The 20,510-nt window shown below is 51.1% G+C and overlaps 1 protein-coding gene and 4 non-coding genes across 5 annotated transcripts; all 5 read left to right on the forward strand.

Moving 5' to 3' along the window:
- The first annotated feature begins 12,184 nt into the window (after positions 1–12,184).
- On the forward strand, positions 12,185–19,464 carry RPL3 (ribosomal protein L3). The gene is made up of 10 exons (XM_045872499.2): positions 12,185–12,340; positions 13,297–13,489; positions 14,407–14,575; positions 15,287–15,422; positions 16,554–16,740; positions 17,253–17,413; positions 17,943–18,044; positions 18,497–18,592; positions 18,990–19,109; positions 19,364–19,464. The coding sequence occupies exons 1-10, from the start codon at positions 12,338–12,340 to the stop codon at positions 19,406–19,408; spliced, it is 1,212 nt and encodes a 403-aa protein (XP_045728455.1). The 5' UTR covers positions 12,185–12,337; the 3' UTR covers positions 19,409–19,464.
- Positions 12,810–12,873, forward strand: LOC123845130 (small nucleolar RNA SNORD43). Its single transcript, XR_006790965.1, has one exon. It is a non-coding gene; the product is annotated as a small nucleolar RNA SNORD43 (small nucleolar RNA).
- On the forward strand, positions 15,232–15,286 carry LOC123845164 (small nucleolar RNA U82P). Its single transcript, XR_006790997.1, has one exon. It is a non-coding gene; the product is annotated as a small nucleolar RNA U82P (small nucleolar RNA).
- On the forward strand, positions 16,801–16,878 carry LOC123845157 (small nucleolar RNA U83B). Its single transcript, XR_006790991.1, has one exon. It is a non-coding gene; the product is annotated as a small nucleolar RNA U83B (small nucleolar RNA).
- Positions 18,307–18,400, forward strand: LOC123845155 (small nucleolar RNA U83B). The gene has a single exon (XR_006790989.1). It is a non-coding gene; the product is annotated as a small nucleolar RNA U83B (small nucleolar RNA).
- Positions 19,465–20,510: the final 1,046 nt, after the last annotated feature.

Below are 20,510 nucleotides of genomic sequence, written 5' to 3' on the forward strand. Positions count from 1 at the left end.
CCTGATCTCAGGGTCATGAGATCAAGCCCAGTGCCAGGCTCAGCACTCAGCACAGAGTTTGCTTGGGATTCTCTCCTTCTCCCTCTGCCCCATCTTCTTTGTTCATGTACTCTCTCTTTCTCTCTCTCTAAAAAAAAAAAAAAAAAAGGTATTTAAGTAATCTTTCCACCAAATGTGGGCTCGAACTCACGACCCCGAGATCAAGAGTCACATGCTCCACAGACTGAGCCAGCCAGGTGCCCCTGTTTGTGTTTTTAAATAGCTTGAATGGCATTGGGCTGTAAACATTGCTGTTTCTTCCCTTTCTCGACTCCATATCATGGTGTTAACACTTACCCATGTTACGGTAGGAGCATTTGACTTGTTCATTCCCAGTGGTGCCCAGTGCCTCATTGCGCACATGCCCACATCTTATTACCCATCCTGAGGATAATGGATGCTGGAGCTGTCTCCAATTCCTGCTCTATTTCCACTGTTCTCATTTGCTTCAAGAACCACTGAATTAGAGGAAAAGGAAGGTAAGTGTTTCCATACCCACCTGATAAGGGGATAGGGAGCAGGGAGAAAGGGCTCCTATGGAAGAGCAGATAGAAGGTGTGACAGTTTCAGGTAAAGTTTGTTTAAGCAATTATTCAGGTTACAATGATTAGTCTCCTTTCTGGCTGTGAGTCACACAGACTGAGGATTTATGGTGACTGTATCTTTCAGGAAGTCCTCTGTAAGGCAGCAAAGAAGTTTAGGCAAGTTTTCTCTTTCCCGTGGCTGATGTCTGTTCAGGTGTTTTTAGCTTAAAAGAATCCCAATGCCACTGACGTGCACTTTGGATCCCTACAACTGTGTGGTCCACAGAGGCCCCCCCCGCTCCCCGGCAAAAAAAAATGTACTCTCTGGCTCTTTACAGAAAGCAGAAAGCATTTGTGGATCCCTGGCCAAGAGCTTGGACTTTAGTCCCTGACTGCTTGAGCTTGAATCTGTTCTCACCACTTTCAAGTGTACCTTTTTCTGTGGTTCTGTTTTCCCATGTCCTGAAGTGAGGACACGAATGGGACCAAGTTCATAGAATGGTTCGATTACAGGGTTACCATTTGCAAACACATGGAACAGTGCCAGGCACCTAGTGAGTACTCTGTGAGTGTTGTTAACTAATGATACTGTCCTTCACTGAAAAGCAATCCTTAATTTTGACATGGCCTAAGACAATCATTTTCCCCTCATGGTTTGTGTTTCTGGGGCCTTATTTTAAGACTTTCAGCATCTGTAGGTCACAGAGATTTTTCTCTCATATTTTTACATTATCTTCGTAGTCTTAAATTGTTTTAATCTACCTAGAATCTGCCTTTATATATTGTGTATGTAGAAGATGCAATCCTCCCCCCAGAGTAAGTTGGTTCTCCCCACACTGTACACATCACTCATCAACCCAACTGCCTCAAAGCCTTGTGGCTCTTCAATCACAGATCAGGTCCTGATGTGTACAGAAATCTGCTTTTGTGTTCTTTATTTCCTTTGGTCTATTTTCTGTGCCAGCCTCTGTTCCATGCTGTTTTTATCACTAAAGCTAGACTATAAGCTCCCAGTGGGCAGGAAACATTGTTTCATTCACGGATGTATCCCAAATGCCTAGAACAGAGCCCCGCAAACAACAGGTGCACAATAAGTATACAGTGAATGAACGACTGTGGGATGTTTTAATGTCAGATAAGGTAGGTCATGACTAATATGCATTTATTATTTTTCAGGGGATTCTGTGCCCAAGAAGAATACCAGGATCACCTTAGGTCCTGAGAGACCTATCCCAGCAGAAGTCACCCAGCCCAGGAGCCTGTAGGGCAGGCCACAGAAAACTTCTCACCTCAGAGGAGAGCTGCCTCCTAGAAGACACCCTCACCTCCTCTTCCATCTCCAGCCCTCTCCCACCTTTCTGGGTAACTGGAATGAACACCAAATGGATTCATCTCCAAATCCCCAACCCCCAGGGAAGAACCTGGCACATATTACAAATCTAGAAGAGGTTGGTTGGATGGGTGAACATTGAAACCAACCAATTGGACTCTCATACAGAAATCTTTAGTCTTGTAGCTCTCAATTTTGGCTACATTTTAGGGTCCTCTGGAGAACTTTTCAAAATGTCTTATGTCTGGGTTTCACCCCCAGAAATTGCAATTTGTTGTTAAAAAACAAAAATTCAACGGAGTAAATTTGAAGATCTAATTGGTTTTATTAAACAATTCATGAAACAGGCAGCATCCCATTTAGCAAGCAGAGGGGAGCTCCAGGGAGTTGCACAAAGTGGAAGGTTTTTATAGGAAGGAGGACGAGGCAAGGAAGTTATTAACAGAAGAAACGGAAGGATTGTTCCAGGCAAGGTCACCTTCCCTTAGTGGGAAGGGCAGAGGTCTTATTAGGTGGATGACCTTATTTTCCTTTGGGGAATGGAGAGGGACCATGTGATTTATTACCACATTGGTGCTGATCAGAAAAATCTCTGACTAGTGAAGACTGCATTTCTGGGGGAGGTTGAAACTGCATTAGGTTAGGTATTAAGCCCCAGTTTGGTGACTTGGCCTAAGGATGCCATTTTGGATCTGTAGTTTTCTTTTTCTTTTTTTTTTTTTTTAAAGATTTTTATTTATTTATTGAGAAAGATAGTGATAGAGAGCATGAGAGGGGGAGAGTCAGAGGGAGAAGCAGACTCCCCGCTGAGCAGGGAGCCTGATGTGGGACTCGATCCCGGGACTCCAGGATCATGACCTGAGCTGAAGGCAGCCGCTTAACCAACTGAGCCACCCAGGCGCCCCAAGGATCTGTAGTTTTCTTTTTAACAGTTCTGAGATTCAGCCTGGGGGTCAGAATTTCTGAACTCTCCCCGGGGTGATTCTAATGCACAGCCAGTGCTGAAGAACCTCTGCTTTACTCTGTCCCTGAAAACCCTCTCAATGTCTGCCAGCTTTGGGACCTACAGTCTCTCAGAGCCTCAGTGATCTGGGCTATATAATGGGTGGTTAATAAGATGTGTTTAGGGCCTTGCTGTTTAAAGGGTGTTCCATGGACCAGAAGCAGATCCAGTGTTCATGAATCCGAACCTACATTCTAACAACAAGCTGCCTGGTGATTTGTTTGAGGATCGACTGAGATAATGGATATTACAATTATATAATGAATTATATGTCATGACTATAACTGATGAGAGAAAAACTCTCTGAAGTCCTGAGATATGAGGGAAGCCATTTTAGATTTCCTTCTAAGCCAACATGACTGTATATAAACTATGTTCAAACCAAAAGCCTGATTTAAGGCCCGCGATGCATGCATTGTGCATCTGCATTGTGAATAAGTAGCCTGAAGGAAAACCATCTTGTCCTTGAGATATCAATCAATGCTTCTACTCCCTGCATTCCTTTCTGATAAAACTCGTGATTCCTGACTACATGCTAACCTATAATCTTTTGAGCTTTTACAAGATATAAAACGGTATATAACCCTGTAATAACTGTTCATTCTCTGAAACACTTTTTTCCCTGTGAAGAGCCTGTTTCCCTGGTAGCTGTCCTAACTTGGGCTCAAATAAAATTCTGACTCTTAGAGATTTTATTTTTTTTTTTTTATTTATTTTTTAAAGATTTTATTTATTTATTTGACAGAGAAAGAGATAGCGAGAGCAGGAACACAAGCAGGGGGGATGGGAGAGGGAGAAGCAGGCTTCTTGCCGAACAGGGAGCCCAATGTGGGACTCGATCCCAGGACCTGGGATCATGACCTGAGCCGAAGGCAGATGTTTAACGACTGAGCCACCCAGGCGCCCCTGACTCTTAGAGATTTTAAAAGGTTTGTTGGATTTGCATCAACATAACAGAATCTGGTGTGTAACAGGCAATCCCACGCATTTACTGAATGAATGAATGAATGGATGAATGAATGAATGAACCCTTGATTCAGATGTGATTGTTACTTTACACCTAAGGAAACAAAGGCTCAGGTGGCTATTAGGTCAGTTGGTCAAACTAGGAAAATGCTGGGGGTTCTGGGCATGGTGTTTGCAGGGATGGCAAGAGGAGAAGGTTCCCAGAGACGTGAAGTTCTGGACACAGAAGCGGACCTTTGCTTCTGGGAAGAGGGGTTTCTCATCTTCACATTTCCCCCAGGGTAGAGAAACACATTTTGGTTAGAGGGACCCAGGAGGTCCAAACCTGAGGCTCCCTTGACAACATTTACATATCCCCCCAAACAACAGGCTCACCCTTACCTTCATCCACAAATATTTATGAAACCTGCCTATGTGCTTGGTGCCATGCAAAACGGAGATGCCCCTTCTTTAAAGCAACTGGCATTGGCAATTTAAAATCCTTGCTGGCTCAGCTGGTAGAGCATGCGACTCTTGGTGACTCTTGGTCTCCAGGTCTTGAGTTCTCATGTTGGGCGTAAAGCTTACATACATTCCACAACTGGGGATAAGACCTGAGGAGGGGAGGGAAACCAGTTTGTACTATCAGGTGATTGGGGAAGGTTTCCCAAGAGGTAACATGTAAGATACAATCTGAAGAGTGGAAGAAAAATTGAAAGATTTTGGAAGAAGGAAAAGAGCTCTCTGATTGTCCTTTTGCACACATGCTGGAGCCTTGGAGATTATCAAGTTGGGTGTAGTTTAAAAGATTCTTCTTTGCTCTTAAACTGTTTTACAGCTCTGTGGATTGTAGATAAAAGTGTAGCTACGCAAATAACCCTAATCTATCCATATGCAAATAAATCGCCTCTGGTGGAAGGACACATTCCCCTCCAGTAAAAAAAGCCAGTTTGACATCTATTTGTAAATTCGTTTTGACATTTCTTTGCTCCATATAAATGTGTGGTTCTTCATCTTTTCCTTTGAACCACTTATGGCATCTGTCTAGTTCTCTCATTAATTAATGAGCTAAATAAAAATCTTTGACATATGTTCATTTTATATCTGTACAAGAGTTGTGATTTTATCATCTCTTAACATTTATGCTTTAACAGGAATAAGTAGAAGTCAACCCATGTTCCGGGCAGGGAGAGAAGCAGGTGCAAAGGCTCTGCTGCAGGGAGGGCTGCATGTGGGATGGGAGGGATCTTTGTGGGGGGCCCCCTGGGAGACCTAGGGATGTGCTGGGACTATGATTGCAGTCCCCCCCCTTAGGTCTCATACTATGGGAAGCCACTGACGGTCTTTTTTTTTTTTTTTTAAGATTTTATTTATTTGACAGAGAGAGACACATCGAGAGAGGGAACATAAGCAGGGGGAGTGGGAGAGGGAGAAGCAGGCTTCCCGCTGAGCAGGGAGCCTGATGTGGGGCTCAATCCCAGGACCCCGGGATCATGACCCAAGCCGAAGGCAAACGCCCAACGACTGAGCCACCCAGGTGCCCCCAACCACTGAAGAGTCTTAATCAGTGAAATGACTTGGTCTAATTCACAGTGTGAGATCTTACCCTGCTGCCAGGCAGAGAACAGATCTCAGGGGCAGGATGGGGGTAAAAGGATGCTTCTGGAGGCTGGTGCAGAAAGCCTGGCAAGAGGGGACTGTTGCCTTGACTTGTGGGTTGACGACTGAGGAGGCAAACAGTCTCTGTGAGCAGCAAACAAATGGGGATAGCACAAGCAAAAGTCTAAAGGAGGACACTGGCATCTGATGTCATTTATAGGATCTATGTATGCTCTTGGCCTGGGGACAGAGTAAGGAATTCAGTAGGGCCTGCCTTCCTGCCACCTCCATGCTAGTGGGGGCAGGGAAGGAGTTAAAACCCTGGAAAGAGCTCATTCTGAGCAGGGACAGGAGGGCTGGTGGCCAAAGGCATGAATTCTGCTGTGGGACCTCAGGAAGTTACTAAATTCTTTTGAGACAAATCTCTTTCGCTATAACATGGAGCTGATAAAAGAGTGCTTCCCTCAAAGTGTTGACTGGGTGATCGAATGAAATGAAAGATTGTTTTGCCCTCAATAAAGGGCAGCTAAGATTACTTCCCAAAGAATAATAAATGTGTTGGGCACATACAAATCATTGTAATAATATAAATAATACCAATCTGCACTGATACAGCGCTTCACATGTTTTGGGACCTTAGGTACAGAGCTGAGACACAGAGTAAGGATCTGTATTCGTTTCTCGTGGATCCTGTGGCAAATTACCAAAGGCTTCGGGGCTTCAAACAACAGAGATTTTCTCTCTCACATTCTGGAGAAGTCTGAAATCAGGGGGTTGTTGGCAGGGCTGATTCCTTCTGGAAGCTCTGAGGAAGAAATTATTCATGCTTCTCTCCCAGCTTCCAGTGGCTGCTGGCAATCCTTGGCATTCCTTGGTTATTTTTTTATTTATTTATTTTTTATTTTTTTAAAGATTTTATTTATTTATTTGACAGAGAGAGACACAGCGAGAGAGGGAACACAGGCAGGGTGGGGTGGGAGAGGGAGAAGCAGGCTTCCCACGGAGTGGGGAGCCTGATGCGGGGCTCAATCCCAGGACCCTGGGATCATGACCTGAGCCGAAGGCAGACGCTTAATGACTGAGCCACGCAGGCGCCCCAGCATTCCTTGGTTAATCTGTGTCCCTCTTCACATGGCCTTCTTTTCTGTGTTTCTCCTCCCCTTAGTTTCTCTTATAAAGACACTTGTCATTGGGTTTAGAGCCCATCCTAATTCAGGATGATCTAATCTGAAGACCCTTGGTTCAAAGAATCCTTTGCAAAGGACTTTTTCCCAAATAAGGCATCATTGACAGGTTCTGGGTGGACATATTTTTAGGGAACACCTTCAATCCACTACAGGATCCGTATGCATTTATTTTCTCACATTGTGAACCAATTTCTCCAACCCCACCTGCTAACAAGGCCATGCTCTCACACTGGTTCGGGATGTCCCTTTTTCCCTGTATTAGGTTTCCATTTGTAGCCAGCCTCTGTCTGGGGTCCTACAAACATTCATCTGCCTGTTTTTCCTGCCACTACCACATTGTTTTTACTGCTGTGCTTTTGTAATATGTAGGTCTTAACATTTGGTAGAATAAGTCCCCATCTTGGCTCCGTTCTTTCAAAAATGTCTTAAATTTTCAAGGACCTTGATTTTCTCTATACATCTTAGATTCAGGTTCCCTTGGGATTTTGGTTGGAATCCTAATGCCTTTATAGATTAGTCTGGAGACAATTGACATTTTTAAGACTTTAGGCCAGGGGCGCCTGGGTGGCTCAGTTGGTTAGGCAACTGCCTTCGGCTCAGGTCATGATCCTGGAGTCCCGGGATCGAGTCCCGCATCGGGCTCCCTGCTCAGCAGGGAGTCTGCTTCTCCCGCTCCCGCTCCCCCCTCTTGTGCTCTGTCTCTAAAATAAATAAATAAAATCTTTAAAAAAAAAAAAAAAAAGACTTTAGGCCAGTTGATCCATGAACTGACTATGTCCCTCCATTTACTTGGGTCTTCTTTTTATGTCCTTTAATAGAATATGAACGTGTTCTCTAAGGAGGTCTTTTATTTTTTTTAAGATTTTATTTATTTATTTGAGAGAGAGAATGAGAGAGAGAGAGAGAGCACATGAGAGGGGGGAGGGTCAGAGGGAGAAGCAGACTCCCTACTGAGCGGGGTCCCTGATGCGGGACTCGATCCCAGGACTCCAGGATCATGACCTGAGCTGAAGGCAGTCACCTAACCAACTGAGCCACCCAGGCACCCTCTAAGAAGGTCTTCTACACTCTCTGAGGGTAATTACAGAAGGAAGAGCACTCAACAATTTATAGATGGCACGATTGTATATATTCCCTCTCCCAGGAGTCCTATTATCTACATTTTACAAAAAAGGAAACTGAAGCTAAGAAAGAGAAAGGAATCTCCCCAGGGACACATAGTGGTGACAGAGCTGAGACCCGGCCCCCCAGCCTAGCCCTGGGTATGCATGTGGCTTACCACTGACCCTTGCCCCCTGCACAGCAAAGGCCTAGGTGGACAGACCTGGTACCATTCAATCTCTCATGGACGAAGCAAAGCTGGGGACATACCAAAGGCTGGCTCCCACTTGATCATTTATTTTAAGATCTGCATGAACAGAGACACGGCATAGACATAGAGAAGAATGATGAGAACACGGGTAGCCTTGACTTGCTGGGCAAAGGCCTGCTTGGATGAACCCATAAAGGCCATCTTGCCTGTCCTGCTGCTCTGGAACCTGGTGCTAACGGGCACCTTGGTGGCCCCAAAGCTGCAGCCTCCTCCCTGCTCACTTGCATCCTCGTCCCCAGCCACGAGGCACAGGCTGCTGCAGGCTGGTGTGACCCTGCTCATGGTGGCTGAGTTAGGTCCAGGGAAGCGCCGGCTAAAAGGGATGGTGGTGGCTGGAAGGATGGTGGTGACCGCATCCAGGTCTTTGGAGTCTGCGCAGCACAGCTTGGCCCACTGCAGGGGTCGTAGGCCACTGCCCTGCATGGCCCGGGCCGCCCGTCGCATGGCCGCCCACAGCCTGTCTAGGCAGCGGAGTAGCAGGGACACAGCCACCCGCTGCAGGACGGCTCGCAGCAGCAGCTTCACGGCCTTGCTGTTCTCGTGGTGGAAGCTGGCCAGGCTGTAGCAGGCCCACTGGGCCATGGAGAGCAGGACCAGGCTTGCCTCCCACTTCAAGTGCCGCAGCTGCTGCAGGATGCAGTGGTGGGCTCCATGCATCACGGTGGTGAGCTGCTGAGGGCCCGAGCCCCACGCGATGGTCAGCGGCTGCCACAAGGCCCGCTGGATGGGCAGCGGCCCCTCTATGCACAGCTTCCTGGCCAGGATGAGCGTGAGCCCCCTGCTTACCTGGAGGTTGTTGCACCACAGGATACAGAGGCCCAGTATATAGACTGAGCGGCAGTGGGAGGCCATTATTTGCTATGGCCGCCTGCAGCCCCAACAGAGGGGCAGAGAATTTCACCAGGCCTGGGCCACACAGGAGCCGCAGTAGGAGCTGCCTTGCACCCCTGGCCAGTCGGCTCCCGTTCTGTGGGGCACTGTCCTGGCAGCTGGTGGTGGAGGAGCAGGGATGGGAGGCTTTCATGACCCAGAGGCTCCGTGCCCAGGCTCCTGCCCCGGGGGCATTGGGCTGGGCTCCTGCCACAAGCTCGCATTAACTGAGCCTCTGGTCCAAATACTGTCATTTGGGCCAGGTGGTTTTGCAACAATCAATGACAGCACGAAAGATCAAGATGTGAGCTCATGTCAAAGAGGGGGCATTATTGCTTCAAAGGCACAAGGGAGGCAGCCTTTGAAAGCAAAACCGTGGTGTTCTAGTTTGGGTCCCCTGTGTTCATGCCCTCATCTGACAAATGTGACCCACACCTCTGTGCTAGGCCCTGCACTGGGTGCTGAGCACGTGGGCACAGAACATGGTCTCTGCCTATAGCAAGCTTCCAGTCTAATGAGAGAGATAAACACTGAAGCATCCTCACGTCATACCCATTCAGCTCCTCCTCAGGTCCTCCTAACCTTCCACACCTTGGGTTTTACCTGGCTATAGAGAACATCTGCTCTTTAGGTATTTGAGCAAAGCCTGGGACCCTTTTCTGCTCCTTACTAGAAGTTCCATTTTACTTTTTAAAATTTTTTAAAGATTTTATTTATTTATTTTAGAGAGAGAATGTGTGTGCGCAAGCTGGGATAGAGGCAGAGGGAGAGGAAAAGAGAATCTTAAGCAGACTCCTGCTGAGTGTAGCACCTGTCGTGGGGCTCGATCCCAGGACCCCGATGTCATGATCTGAGCCCAAGGCAGACGCTTAACCGACTGAATCACCCAGGTGGCCCTGTTCTCTTTCCTCCGGATGGTAAAGAGGGAGTTTCTTTTAGGGAGAATATTTCATCTAGCATGTTTAGTGACATTGTCAAACCTTTTAAAACTCTCCTCACGGTTTTAAATAGTCTTACTTGGTATGTGATGGTGGCTGTCTTGTTCTTCTCTGTACTCCCGCAGCCTGGTGCAGTACCCAGCACATTGCAATTTCTTACTGAGTGAATACCTGGAGCCCCAGAGATCTTTCCAGTGAGGGGGTTACTGAACACCAAGTCTGATATGAAAACCCAAGCTGGAGTCAGCTCTGTCCTTCACTGATTGTGTGACTTTTGTCAAAGTATTTCCTCTTGGCCTGAGACTTTGTTTTCTCTGCAAGAGGGGACAGGAGGGGACAGACAACAGTCATAATCCCTTGTTTGCAATTCTGAAATTAAAAACTTAAGTCATTTGATAGCAAAAACCAAACTGATCTGAACTTTTTAGGCAGCAAAGTCAGCCTTGAACTGATATGAAGACATTTATTTTTATCCCACTCTATGAGAATATATATATTTTTTTAACAGAATTAATGTGTTTCATTAAGGAGTTTGGGGAGGATTACATAAGTATGTGCACCATATTGCATGATTTATTTATTTATTTATTTATTTATATATTTTTTAAAGATTTTATTTATTTATTTGACAGAGAGAGAGACAGCGAGAGCAGGAACACAAGCAGGGGGAGTGGGAGAGGGAGAAGCAGGCTTCCCGCCGAGCAGGGAGCCCGATGTGGGGCTCGATCCCGGGATCCTGGGATCATGACCTGAGCCAAAGGCAGACGCTTAACGAATGAGCCACCCAGGCGCCCTGATTTATTTATTTTTTTTAATTATTATTTTTTTAAGATTTTGTTTGTCACAGAGAGAGAGAGAGAGAGCACAAGCAGGGGGAGTGGCAGGCAGAGGGAGAGGGAGAAGCAGGCTCCCCACTGAGCAAGGAGCCGGATGTGGGACTCAATCCCAGGACCCCGGGATCATGACCTGAGCCGAAGGCAGACGCCCAACTGACTGAGCCACCCAGGTGCCCCTGCATGCTTTTTTTAAAACACGAAAAATGCTGAATTTGGAAACATATCAGGCCCCAAAGAGGGCCCCAAAGATTTCCAATAAGGGATTGAGGACCTATCAGCGCTGCCCCTCAAGGGATGGTGTGAAGATTAAAAGAATGTTTTCTTTTCTTTTTCTTTTTTAACAACGGTTGGAGCAATGATCAGGCCCAGAATCAAATAACAGGATTGGGTAGGATGGAGGTGCAAGGTGATATATGGGAGAGAGTGTGCTGTTCTCACCCCAAAAAAAGGGTGGAGTAGCCAGTTACAACAGAGCCTTGCCTGGCAGCCAAAGCAGTTAATGCCTAATCCCAAGGGAATAGTACCTGGCGCACAGCAGGCCTTCAGTAAGAATTTCTGAGTGAATGACTTGGGATCCCAGGGGTCTTTCCAGTGAGGGGAAGATGACATTTGATTCTTTCTTTATCTTTATTTATTTGAGAGAGAGAATGAGAGAGAGAGAGAGCACATGAGAGAGGGGAAGGTCAGAGGGAGAAGCAGACTCCCTGCCGAGCAGGGAGCCCGATGCGGGACTCGATCCCGGGACTCCAGGATCATGACCTGAGCCGAAGGCAGTTTCTTAACCAACTGAGCCACCCAGGCGTCCCGACGTTTGATTCTTAAAAAGGTTTGGAGAGGCAAGCCTGGAGGCAGGGAGAGCACTCAGGAGCCCCCTGGGTCACGGAGGTGGGGGTGTGGGTGTGCAAGCAGAGATCAGCGAGGGTCCCCGAGGCTGAAGGGCCAGGCTCCGAGGCTGAGCAGCTGGACCCGTCACCGCAGGTCCTGAGGTCGTTTTGCCGCCTCATTGACTCTCAGAGGCGGGGCCACAGCAGCTGGACACCGGGAGTAGTGGCGAGATGAGGCTGGAGGGACGGATGTCCGAAAACAACGCATTAAAGGTGTCGTGGAAGCGGCTCTGGGATGGGAGCCAGGAAACCGGGCTTTCAGTCTTTTCTCTCCAACTTTGAGCAGGTGGCAGCGGGTCAACTCGTCCCAACCTATTCCCCCCGCCCAATGGCAACACCGCGGATTTACTGTGTGGGACAGAAAGAAATGGCACACCACGTGCGAAGGCGCTTTGGAACTGAAACCCACAGCTGGGTTATTCAATCCTGGAGGTGACTGCATTTCATATGAAAAAAAGACGCAGCTACTTAGCTTCAGCGTAACGGCGTCTTTCAGCAAATTTGGCAGCAACCTAAAGCCCTACGGCTGCCGCAGTCCAATCCTCCGCCAGCGTTTCCGCGGCTCTTCCCGAAGTTTGAACGCGGTCGCTCGCCGTAGTCCCTAATCCCCGCCCCCGAGGGTGACGTCCAGCTCCGAACGAACGCTAGGCGGGGACGAGCGTGCGTGGAAATGGCGACCCTTACCCGCCCCACGACCCGGCGTCCACCGCGGGCGCGCGCTCGCACGCCGGAAGGGGCGGGCCCAGGCTGGGCTTTATAAATGGCTCGTCGAGCGCAGTCCGACCTCTACCGGTAGCATTTGGCGGCGTGATGGTACGTTTCACTATGGCGTTTTCGTCTTTGTTGGCGCGGCGGTGCGGCTCAATCCGTGGCGCATCGCCGCCATCTCAACTCGGCGGGCGCGGGGGGCCTGCTCCGGGAGCACGGGAGACTTAGCGAGATCCACAGTGAGGCCTATTTTCTGAAAACAGCGGAGGCCTGGGGCTGGCGAAGGCCGGCGGGGCGGGCTCCGGTTCGGAGGCCCCGAGCCCGGAAATTTTCAAGTCCCAGATCATTTCTCGAGCTCACCAGTTGAGTGTGGATCTAGATTGGAGTCTGTGAGCACAGTGGTCGGGAGGACCTTGAGTGGGGGCGCTGGGCCCTGTTCGTGCTGACCGGGGGAGGTGCAGGAATCACGGTAGCACGTGGGAGGAGGGGGCCCTGGGCCGGGGTTGCGGAGGCCTCGGGCTGACCTGGGTGGGACGTTGGTACCCGGTGTAAGGCCTCTGGAGTTCCCCGGAACCACAGATGATGAACTCCCTGACGGGCGGACAGAGGCTCTGTGCTGATCGTCATGTTCTGATTTGGCTCCGTCGAGTTCTGGTGGCCTTCGGGTGTCGCTCTAGCCGGGGGAGCCTGTGGTGCCGTCTGCCACCCAGCTCTTGGTCCCAGCAGCCGTTTTGTGTTGACTTGATCGTAAAGCCACCTGTGAAATGATTTTAAGGACATCAGCTGGTGTGCTTTTGTCCTGTTTAGAGGAAAAAGGGGAGGGTACGTTTTCTTAGATCAAAAAACGAGGTTTTGTGGCAAAGATTCAAGTCCTTTAGGTCGTGTGACCTTTCTCAGAGTGAACCCAGGCCAGCCTGAAAGCGTGTTTGTTAGCTGGGCCGCCGGTCTCGGGTGTGGACTACGCGTTGCGGCGGATCCTTCCACCACTGAGGCAAAGCCGGGCATCAGAAGTGAGCTGCCTGACACAAGTTTGAGTGCTAACGTTGATCCTTTCTGCCCAGTCTCACAGGAAGTTCTCCGCTCCCAGGCATGGGTCCCTGGGCTTCTTGCCTCGGAAACGCAGCAGCCGGCACCGTGGGAAGGTCAAGAGCTTCCCCAAGGATGACTCTTCCAAGCCTGTCCACCTCACAGCCTTCCTGGGCTACAAGGCTGGCATGACTCACATCGTTCGGGAGGTGGACAGGCCAGGATCCAGTGAGTACAAGCAGGACCCTTCACACTGGTTGGGGGTGGTGGTTAGGAGCGGAGGATGGGGATGGACTAGACTAGTCAAAGGAGGGCAGACCTTCTCTTGGCAGGATGGAAATCTCCGTTAGGACCGATTCCTACTAAAGGCTACAGGTGGCTGGCATTACTGCTTTAGGTGGGGGGATGTATTGAAGTCAGAGCAGCACGTGAGTATATTTTTCAAGGGCCACAGCGTAGAGGAGTATGCTAATTAGTACCGGTGCACCTTAATCTAAAAGCTTGAATGCTGCCTGTGTCGCTGGGTTATGAAGTGCAAAGGAGAAAAATCACTAAGTAAAACAGCACTGGTGGGGTGCCTGGGTGGCTCAGATGGTTGGGCGTCTGCCTTCGGCTCAGGTCATGGTCCCGGGGTCCTGGGATCGAGCCTCACTTCGGGCTCTGCTCGGTGGGGAGCCTGCTTCTGCCTCTCCCTCTGCCATTCCCTCCGCTTGTGCTCTCTGGCTCGCTCTCTATCAAATAAATAAATCTTTAAAATAAAAAAAAGATACTGGCTACTGAACCACATGGTACATACTAATGTTGGTATTGAATGTCTACGCTGAGCTCAGCTATTACCACAACCCATTATACTTCGTAGTCTTGTATTATCTAGGTAATAAGGAATTTGCTTTTAGAGATTTGTGATGAGAATTGAAGCTGGACTGTTTGTCATAGAGTCCTGAAATTTTTTTGAGTTAGAATTGTATGTGGTAAGGACAGGCCTGGGAGTCCAGACTGGTGATAAGGCCCCATTTCCACAAAGTTGCCTGTTACCCAAAGCACGTTGCTCTCTCGACCTAAATGGGCATTTCACACAAAACACCGTGAATCCCTTGTGGGCGATTCTAGCCATCCCACTCAAGTCTGACCACTCTCTTCGGCAGAGGTGAACAAGAAGGAAGTTGTGGAGGCTGTGACCATTGTGGAGACGCCACCCATGGTGGTTGTGGGCATCGTGGGCTACGTGGAAACCCCTCGAGGCCTCCGTACCTTTAAGACCATCTTTGCCGAGCACATCAGTGATGAATGCAAAAGGCGGTTCTATAAGAACTGGTAAGGGGATGGAGCACTTGGGTGGCTCAGTGAGTTAAGCCATTGCCTTCAGCTCAGGTCGTGATCCCAGGGTCCTGGAATCCAGTCCTGTATGTGGCTCCCTGCTCAGCAGGAAGCCTGCTTCTCCCTCTCCCTCCCTCTGCTCATGTCCCCTCTCCCTCACTCTTTTTCAAATAAACAGAATCTGGTAAGGGGTGAGGAGGCCCTGGACTAGGATTAGGAGAGAAGAGAATACCCTGTGCTGGGCTTCTCTGTAGCAGGGGGAGAGCTGCTCTGGTGTGTGGTTTAGTTGCCTCCTGAACAGAACAGATAGGAGGACAGACCTTCATGTTCACCCTAGTGGGTGTTGGCTGAGGACTCGGTATTCAGTGTTCTCAGTTCTGGGAAGTGTTGAGAGTCCGGTTAAAACAGAGCAGTGTAACTCCCCCAGTGCTGCCTGGGAGTGTGGGTGGGTTGATGGCTAAGCCGGAGCAAGAATTCGCGTGTGCCTGAATGCTGTGACTTGCGTTAATCCTGTGCACCTCTGCTCAGCTCCGCTCGGCTCTGCCCGATGAGCTCCATCCAGGCTCCGCTTGCCGGTGGAAAAGGCTCCTTAGAAGCCGGCAATGAGCCCTGTCCCCATGTGGTGCCAGTGTGCCTTCCGCTCACCCCCTGGAGGGGTGATGAAGGCCTGCACCCGGCCCCCTCCCCAACTCTGCTCTGCTCCTGAAGGCATAAGTCTAAGAAGAAGGCCTTCACCAAATACTGCAAGAAGTGGCAGGATGATGATGGCAAAAAGCAGCTGGAGAAGGACTTCAACAGCATGAAGAAGTACTGCCAGGTGATCCGCGTCATCGCCCACACCCAGGTGAGCACTCTGACAAGGGGCACAAAAGGAGGGCGACTGTCCCACTGCTTCAAGGTAACTACCTTGTGCTTACCTGGTTACCTGCTGAGTTGATCCTCAGCTCAAGCTGACTTTGTGCCCAGTCTCAGGATTTTAGAGGGATGGTAAGTCGGATTCCGGTTCTTTAGGCTTGTTTGGATGGATGGGCATCCAGCGATCAGCCTGGGGCACCTGCGCCGCCGTTGATTTCTGGGGCCAGGCTAAGACTACACCGTTGGTCTGAGAAGGCAGCCAGGGCTGCCTCCAGGCTGGTGGGTTGGTTTCTCTGTTGCCAGCAGAGGGCGCTGTGTCTCTATGGGCTTTGTATTAGGGAAACCGTGCCCCATTGTAGAAAAAGTGGTGGAGGAACTGGTGACTCCTTAATGTTGTAAAACGCCTACCTGAAAACAGTAGGCAGTAGTAGGATGTTGGCCATTTGCGCTCAAATCTGACTTGCTACAAACGGAGCGGGCCTTTTCCTGACTCGGTTAGAATGCTACCTCATACACTTGGTCTGAGCCATCATCTTAGGTTTACGTCCAGTTCCTAAGTACTCGTTTTCCCTGCGGTTAGCAATGACCATATCTGCTTACATTTGGATGCCTATTACTGAAGAACGTTCCGTAGAACAGCGCTGGGCTGCTCTTAATGAAAAGCTTTCGGCTTGAGTTCCTTTTTTCCCCCTAATATTTGCAGCTTGTACCCTTGACTGAGGTGCTATTTCCACTCCCACGTTGTAAATGCCTTACCGACAGTGAGTAGACCAAGATAGATGGCCAGGGTAAACCAGGGCAGTACCCCAGAGGGAACGGCCAGAATCCTGCTGATGAGGAGGAACATGGGGTAGTTGGTCCTAGGATCTTGTCTCTGGTCTCCTTGTGTTAGCATGGCCCTTGTGTCTGTTACGGATCAGCTCATCATGGTGAACTTGGGCGTCAGAATTGAAAAGGGGAATCGTACCCATTGGGGGGTTAGAACACAGGAATGAGTCTTTTTTTTGCTGGTAGGGAGACTTGAGGTTCAGGGTTGCCAGACGGTTCTGCCCACCGAGTTCCCTTGCCGTGGAAGGAGAGCTCGAAGCTCGGGATCTAAGCTCTGTTGCTTCTGTCCTAGATGCGTCTGCTTCCTCTCCGCCAGAAGAAGGCCCACCTCATGGAGATCCAGGTGAACGGGGGCACAGTGGCCGAGAAGCTGGACTGGGCCCGCGAGAGGCTGGAGCAGCAGGTGCCTGTGAACCAGGTGTTCGGGCAGGACGAGATGATTGATGTCATCGGTGTCACCAAGGGCAAAGGCTACAAGGGTGAGCTTTGCGGTGGGCCAAGTTGTGGTAAAACTTAGGTTTCAGGTCCAGACCTTTGAGGCTGTGCAGTGTGTGCCTGGCGCATGGCCTGAGTAACATTCCAGAAACTTGCCTCGCTGCCTGCCTTCCGAGAACAGCTGTGCGGTCAGGCGTGAGGGAAGTGTGGAGGACTAGGGGAGATCCCTCCCATCCATCTGAATCCCTCGCATTTGCAGGCCGGTGCAGAAGGCAGAGGGGACTGGGAAGTTGGGGGGACGGGGGCTCTGCCGGCGAGGAACTCGGTGGATGCTGTGAAGCGTATATGGTCCCCTTCTAGTTCGGGGCTGATCCTCCAAGGCCTTTTCTTACAGGCTGAGAACAGGTTTATGTCTAGCCTTGTGGTCAACCTGAGGAAATACGAGGGGGGAGAGGACATTAAACCGTGTGTCGAATGTTCTGTGTGCGTGCGCCACAAGTGGGTGAACTGGCCTTCGGCACGAAAGGGGCCAGTGACAAGCTCGCGTCTCTCGCAGGGGTCACCAGCCGCTGGCACACTAAGAAGCTCCCCCGCAAGACCCACCGGGGCCTGCGCAAGGTTGCCTGCATTGGGGCATGGCACCCCGCCCGAGTGGCGTTCTCTGTGGCTCGGGCTGGGCAGAAAGGCTACCATCACCGCACTGAGATCAACAAGAAGGTGAGGTGCCAAGGGGGCTCCTGTGGAGACTGACGCGGGGAAGGGAAAGATGAGCCCCGTGTTGGGGGTGTGGTTTCTGGTTCCCGTTAGCGCTGCTGCGGTGGGGAGCTTCTGGAATGCGTGTGGACTCGAGGTGCTCATCTTGTCTGGTGGGCATGGTTTGGGGTCTTGGGTGGGATTTGTAAGGTGTCGTCAAAGGTGGTTCTGGTACAGCTGACTTGGAGTGACCCGGGATGACAGCCTTGTCTGTCCCTTCCTTCGCCTCTGAGGGTTTGGGGGAGGCCTCCGTGCACTGTCTCAGCCAAGTGGCAGTATCTTCAGGCCCAGCCGGTTCTTCTTTCTGCCCCTAGGCTGGGGTCCCTCGTCAGGGACTGGTAGCTGCTTTCCATCCAGAGTGCTGTGCTGGTTAACCCAGTGCTGAGCTGAGGGTTACTTGCCCCTGGTGGCTGGCTGTCCTGTAGCCAGCCTGCTGTCCAGGGACACGTGAGTCTTGCCCTCTCAGTGTTAAAATGCATGTTCCTTTACTTAGATCTATAAGATCGGCCAGGGCTACCTCATCAAGGATGGCAAACTGATCAAGAACAATGCTTCCACTGATTACGATCTATCTGACAAGAGCATCAACCCTCTGGTGAGTAACGAGAGTTGTCTTCTCACAGCCTCTAGAGTCTTAGCTCTGGCAGGGATTTCCCCTCATGCTGTGTGATTCTGCGCCAGGCCTCACCTGTGGGGTGGGACCCTAGTGCTCTTGGGTCCTGGCTGATGCATGGAGGCCATGTTTCCAGAGCCTGTTAAATGTCCCCTGCACAGACCGCACCCAGCTGTCTGTTCCTTGTAAATGCCGGGTCTTCCACTGGTGGGGCTGGCTGGTGAGAAGTGGGGTCTCAGACCCAGCTGTTCAGTGATGAGGCTCTGGAATGAGCGCTGGGCACAGCGCCCGAGTCAGACTGCGGAAACATTCCTTGCTGCCTTCCTTCTGAGAACAGCCTGGCGGTCATCGGGCAGCTGACCACCTGAACCTGAAGGGGTCGTTCGTGTGTATTGTCTGTGCTTGATCTGACCTGGCGCCTTGGTTTTTTCCAGGGTGGCTTTGTCCACTATGGTGAAGTGACCAATGATTTTGTCATGCTGAAAGGCTGTGTGGTGGGAACCAAGAAGCGAGTGCTTACTCTCCGCAAGGTGAGGTCGGGGCCCTGCTCCACAGTCAGGGCGGGTAGGCGGGAGCTCGGCCCTCCAGCAGAGGGGGGAGTGATGGGTAACAGCGGAACATAGTGCCCGCACTTTGTGGAGGGGAGTTCAAAGGAAAAGTGGGGGGGCTTGCCACTCAAACAGCAGCTTTGAAGTCCTGGGAGGAGGAAATTCCCAGTCGGGCTTGGCCCAGCTGTTTGCTGTGCTTGCGTTGTTTGCTCAGTCTGGCGGCAGGGCGAGATCCTTGGGTAAACCAGCTAGCCAGGAGGTGTTGCGGGAGGGGCTGAGATTGTTGATCCTCTGCCCTCTACTGAGGGGACCTGGGGACCAAGAGGAGGCAGAGGGTGGCCCAGCTCTTCGAAACTAACCTTCCGCTCTTGGCCCATAGTCCTTGCTGGTGCAGACCAAGCGGCGGGCCCTGGAGAAGATTGACCTTAAGTTCATTGACACCACCTCCAAGTTTGGCCACGGCCGATTCCAGACGGTGGAGGAGAAGAAAGCATTCATGGTGAGCACCCTGACCTGGCCGCCCTCTGGCTGGGGTTGGGATGGTTCCCAGTTGATGTCCCCTGTCAGCCTGCCGCCTGCCCATCTGGTGCTGGTGCAGAAGGACGCAGCTGGGCTGGCTCCTGGGGGTCCTGAGCTTGTGCCCACACCGGGAGTCCGCGTAGTGTCTGATCCCATCGGCGTGTGTGGGGGGTATTTATTCTTCGTGCCCAGCTGCTTTCCTCCCTCTGACCTTGCCCACTGCCCTCTCCACAGGGACCACTTAAGAAAGACCGAATTGCAAAGGAAGAAGGAGCTTAATGGCAGGAGCAGATTGTGCAGCTGGTGGGATCTCAATAAACATTATTTTCCAGTGATTTCTGCCTCTGGTTTTGCTTCTGTGTTGTGAGGGGCCTCAGTGTTCTCAGAGATATTGCCCTTGGCCTCTGGGCTTCGCCAGAAGGTGTCCTTTTTCCCCTACCGCTTGTCTGGCTCGGGCCTGGAGCAGATAGGGTGTAAGGGGGGCTCAAAGCTGCGCCCTGGACTGTCGAAGCCGGGCCGGGGCAGCGGGCTTCGGGCAGGTGCGTGTGTGCCCGGGTGAGAGCGGGCCCTGCTGCAGAGCTCGTGTGTTTTGCACAGCGTGGGTGGTGGCCCGGTGGGAAGGAGGCTGAGGATTTTGTGTGCCCTGTGGTCTTTGGAGTTGCTGATGGGCATGGCAGGAGCAACCCTGCTCTGTTGAGAGTAAGAGTAAATAATTTAGTCACTAATCCACGTAGGATTGGGTTCCAATGATGGCTTGTTTGCCATGTGATACTGGGAGAGGGTGGCCCTGCTAGGACCCTGGAGTGCTGACACTGGGGAAGGTGCTGGTTTGGAGAGCTCCCCCAGCTCTGTCACACAGGTGGGGGACATGAGCACACATGGGTGAGATTTGGCCAGCCGGTGAAGCCATCGGGCCCCTTCACTCTGGGATGGAATGGTTTAGCCCCCGCCCTGTGCTCTCTTGACCAGCAAATTGGGCATCTGCTGTCCTCTGGGTTTGGGGACTCGTAGTGCTGCTGAGCACCTTGGCCTCCCAACTCTGAACGTCCCGGCCTCTCGAGTTCGGACTGGCTTGGCCTCAATCCTGGCATTCCAGATGTCCCGATGCTCTCGTGGACTCTGCTGAGCCCATCCCCAGCCTTCGGTTACGTAGTGTGCTTGGCCTCTGATCCCTTGAGGCTGCAGCTGGGGCAGCTCCGGGTGCTCCCAGCCCAGCCGTGAGCCGCTGTCCGCCTGGTTCTGACCCCCCCCCCGCCTCCTGCAGGGGTGGTGCTAGATGGGGATGGGCTGGTGCTGTGGGCCTGCTGGCCAAGTACATTCGAGGTGGCCCAAGTTGTCCCTCTGGTGCCCAGTTAGCATGGTGCCCGCGTTGAGTGGGGTG

Source organism: Mirounga angustirostris, unplaced genomic scaffold (assembly GCF_029215605.1).
Source record: "Mirounga angustirostris isolate CCGP_5_RB_7025 unplaced genomic scaffold, mMirAng1.0.hap1 SCAF_5, whole genome shotgun sequence".
Classification (NCBI taxonomy): domain Eukaryota; kingdom Metazoa; phylum Chordata; class Mammalia; order Carnivora; family Phocidae; genus Mirounga; species Mirounga angustirostris.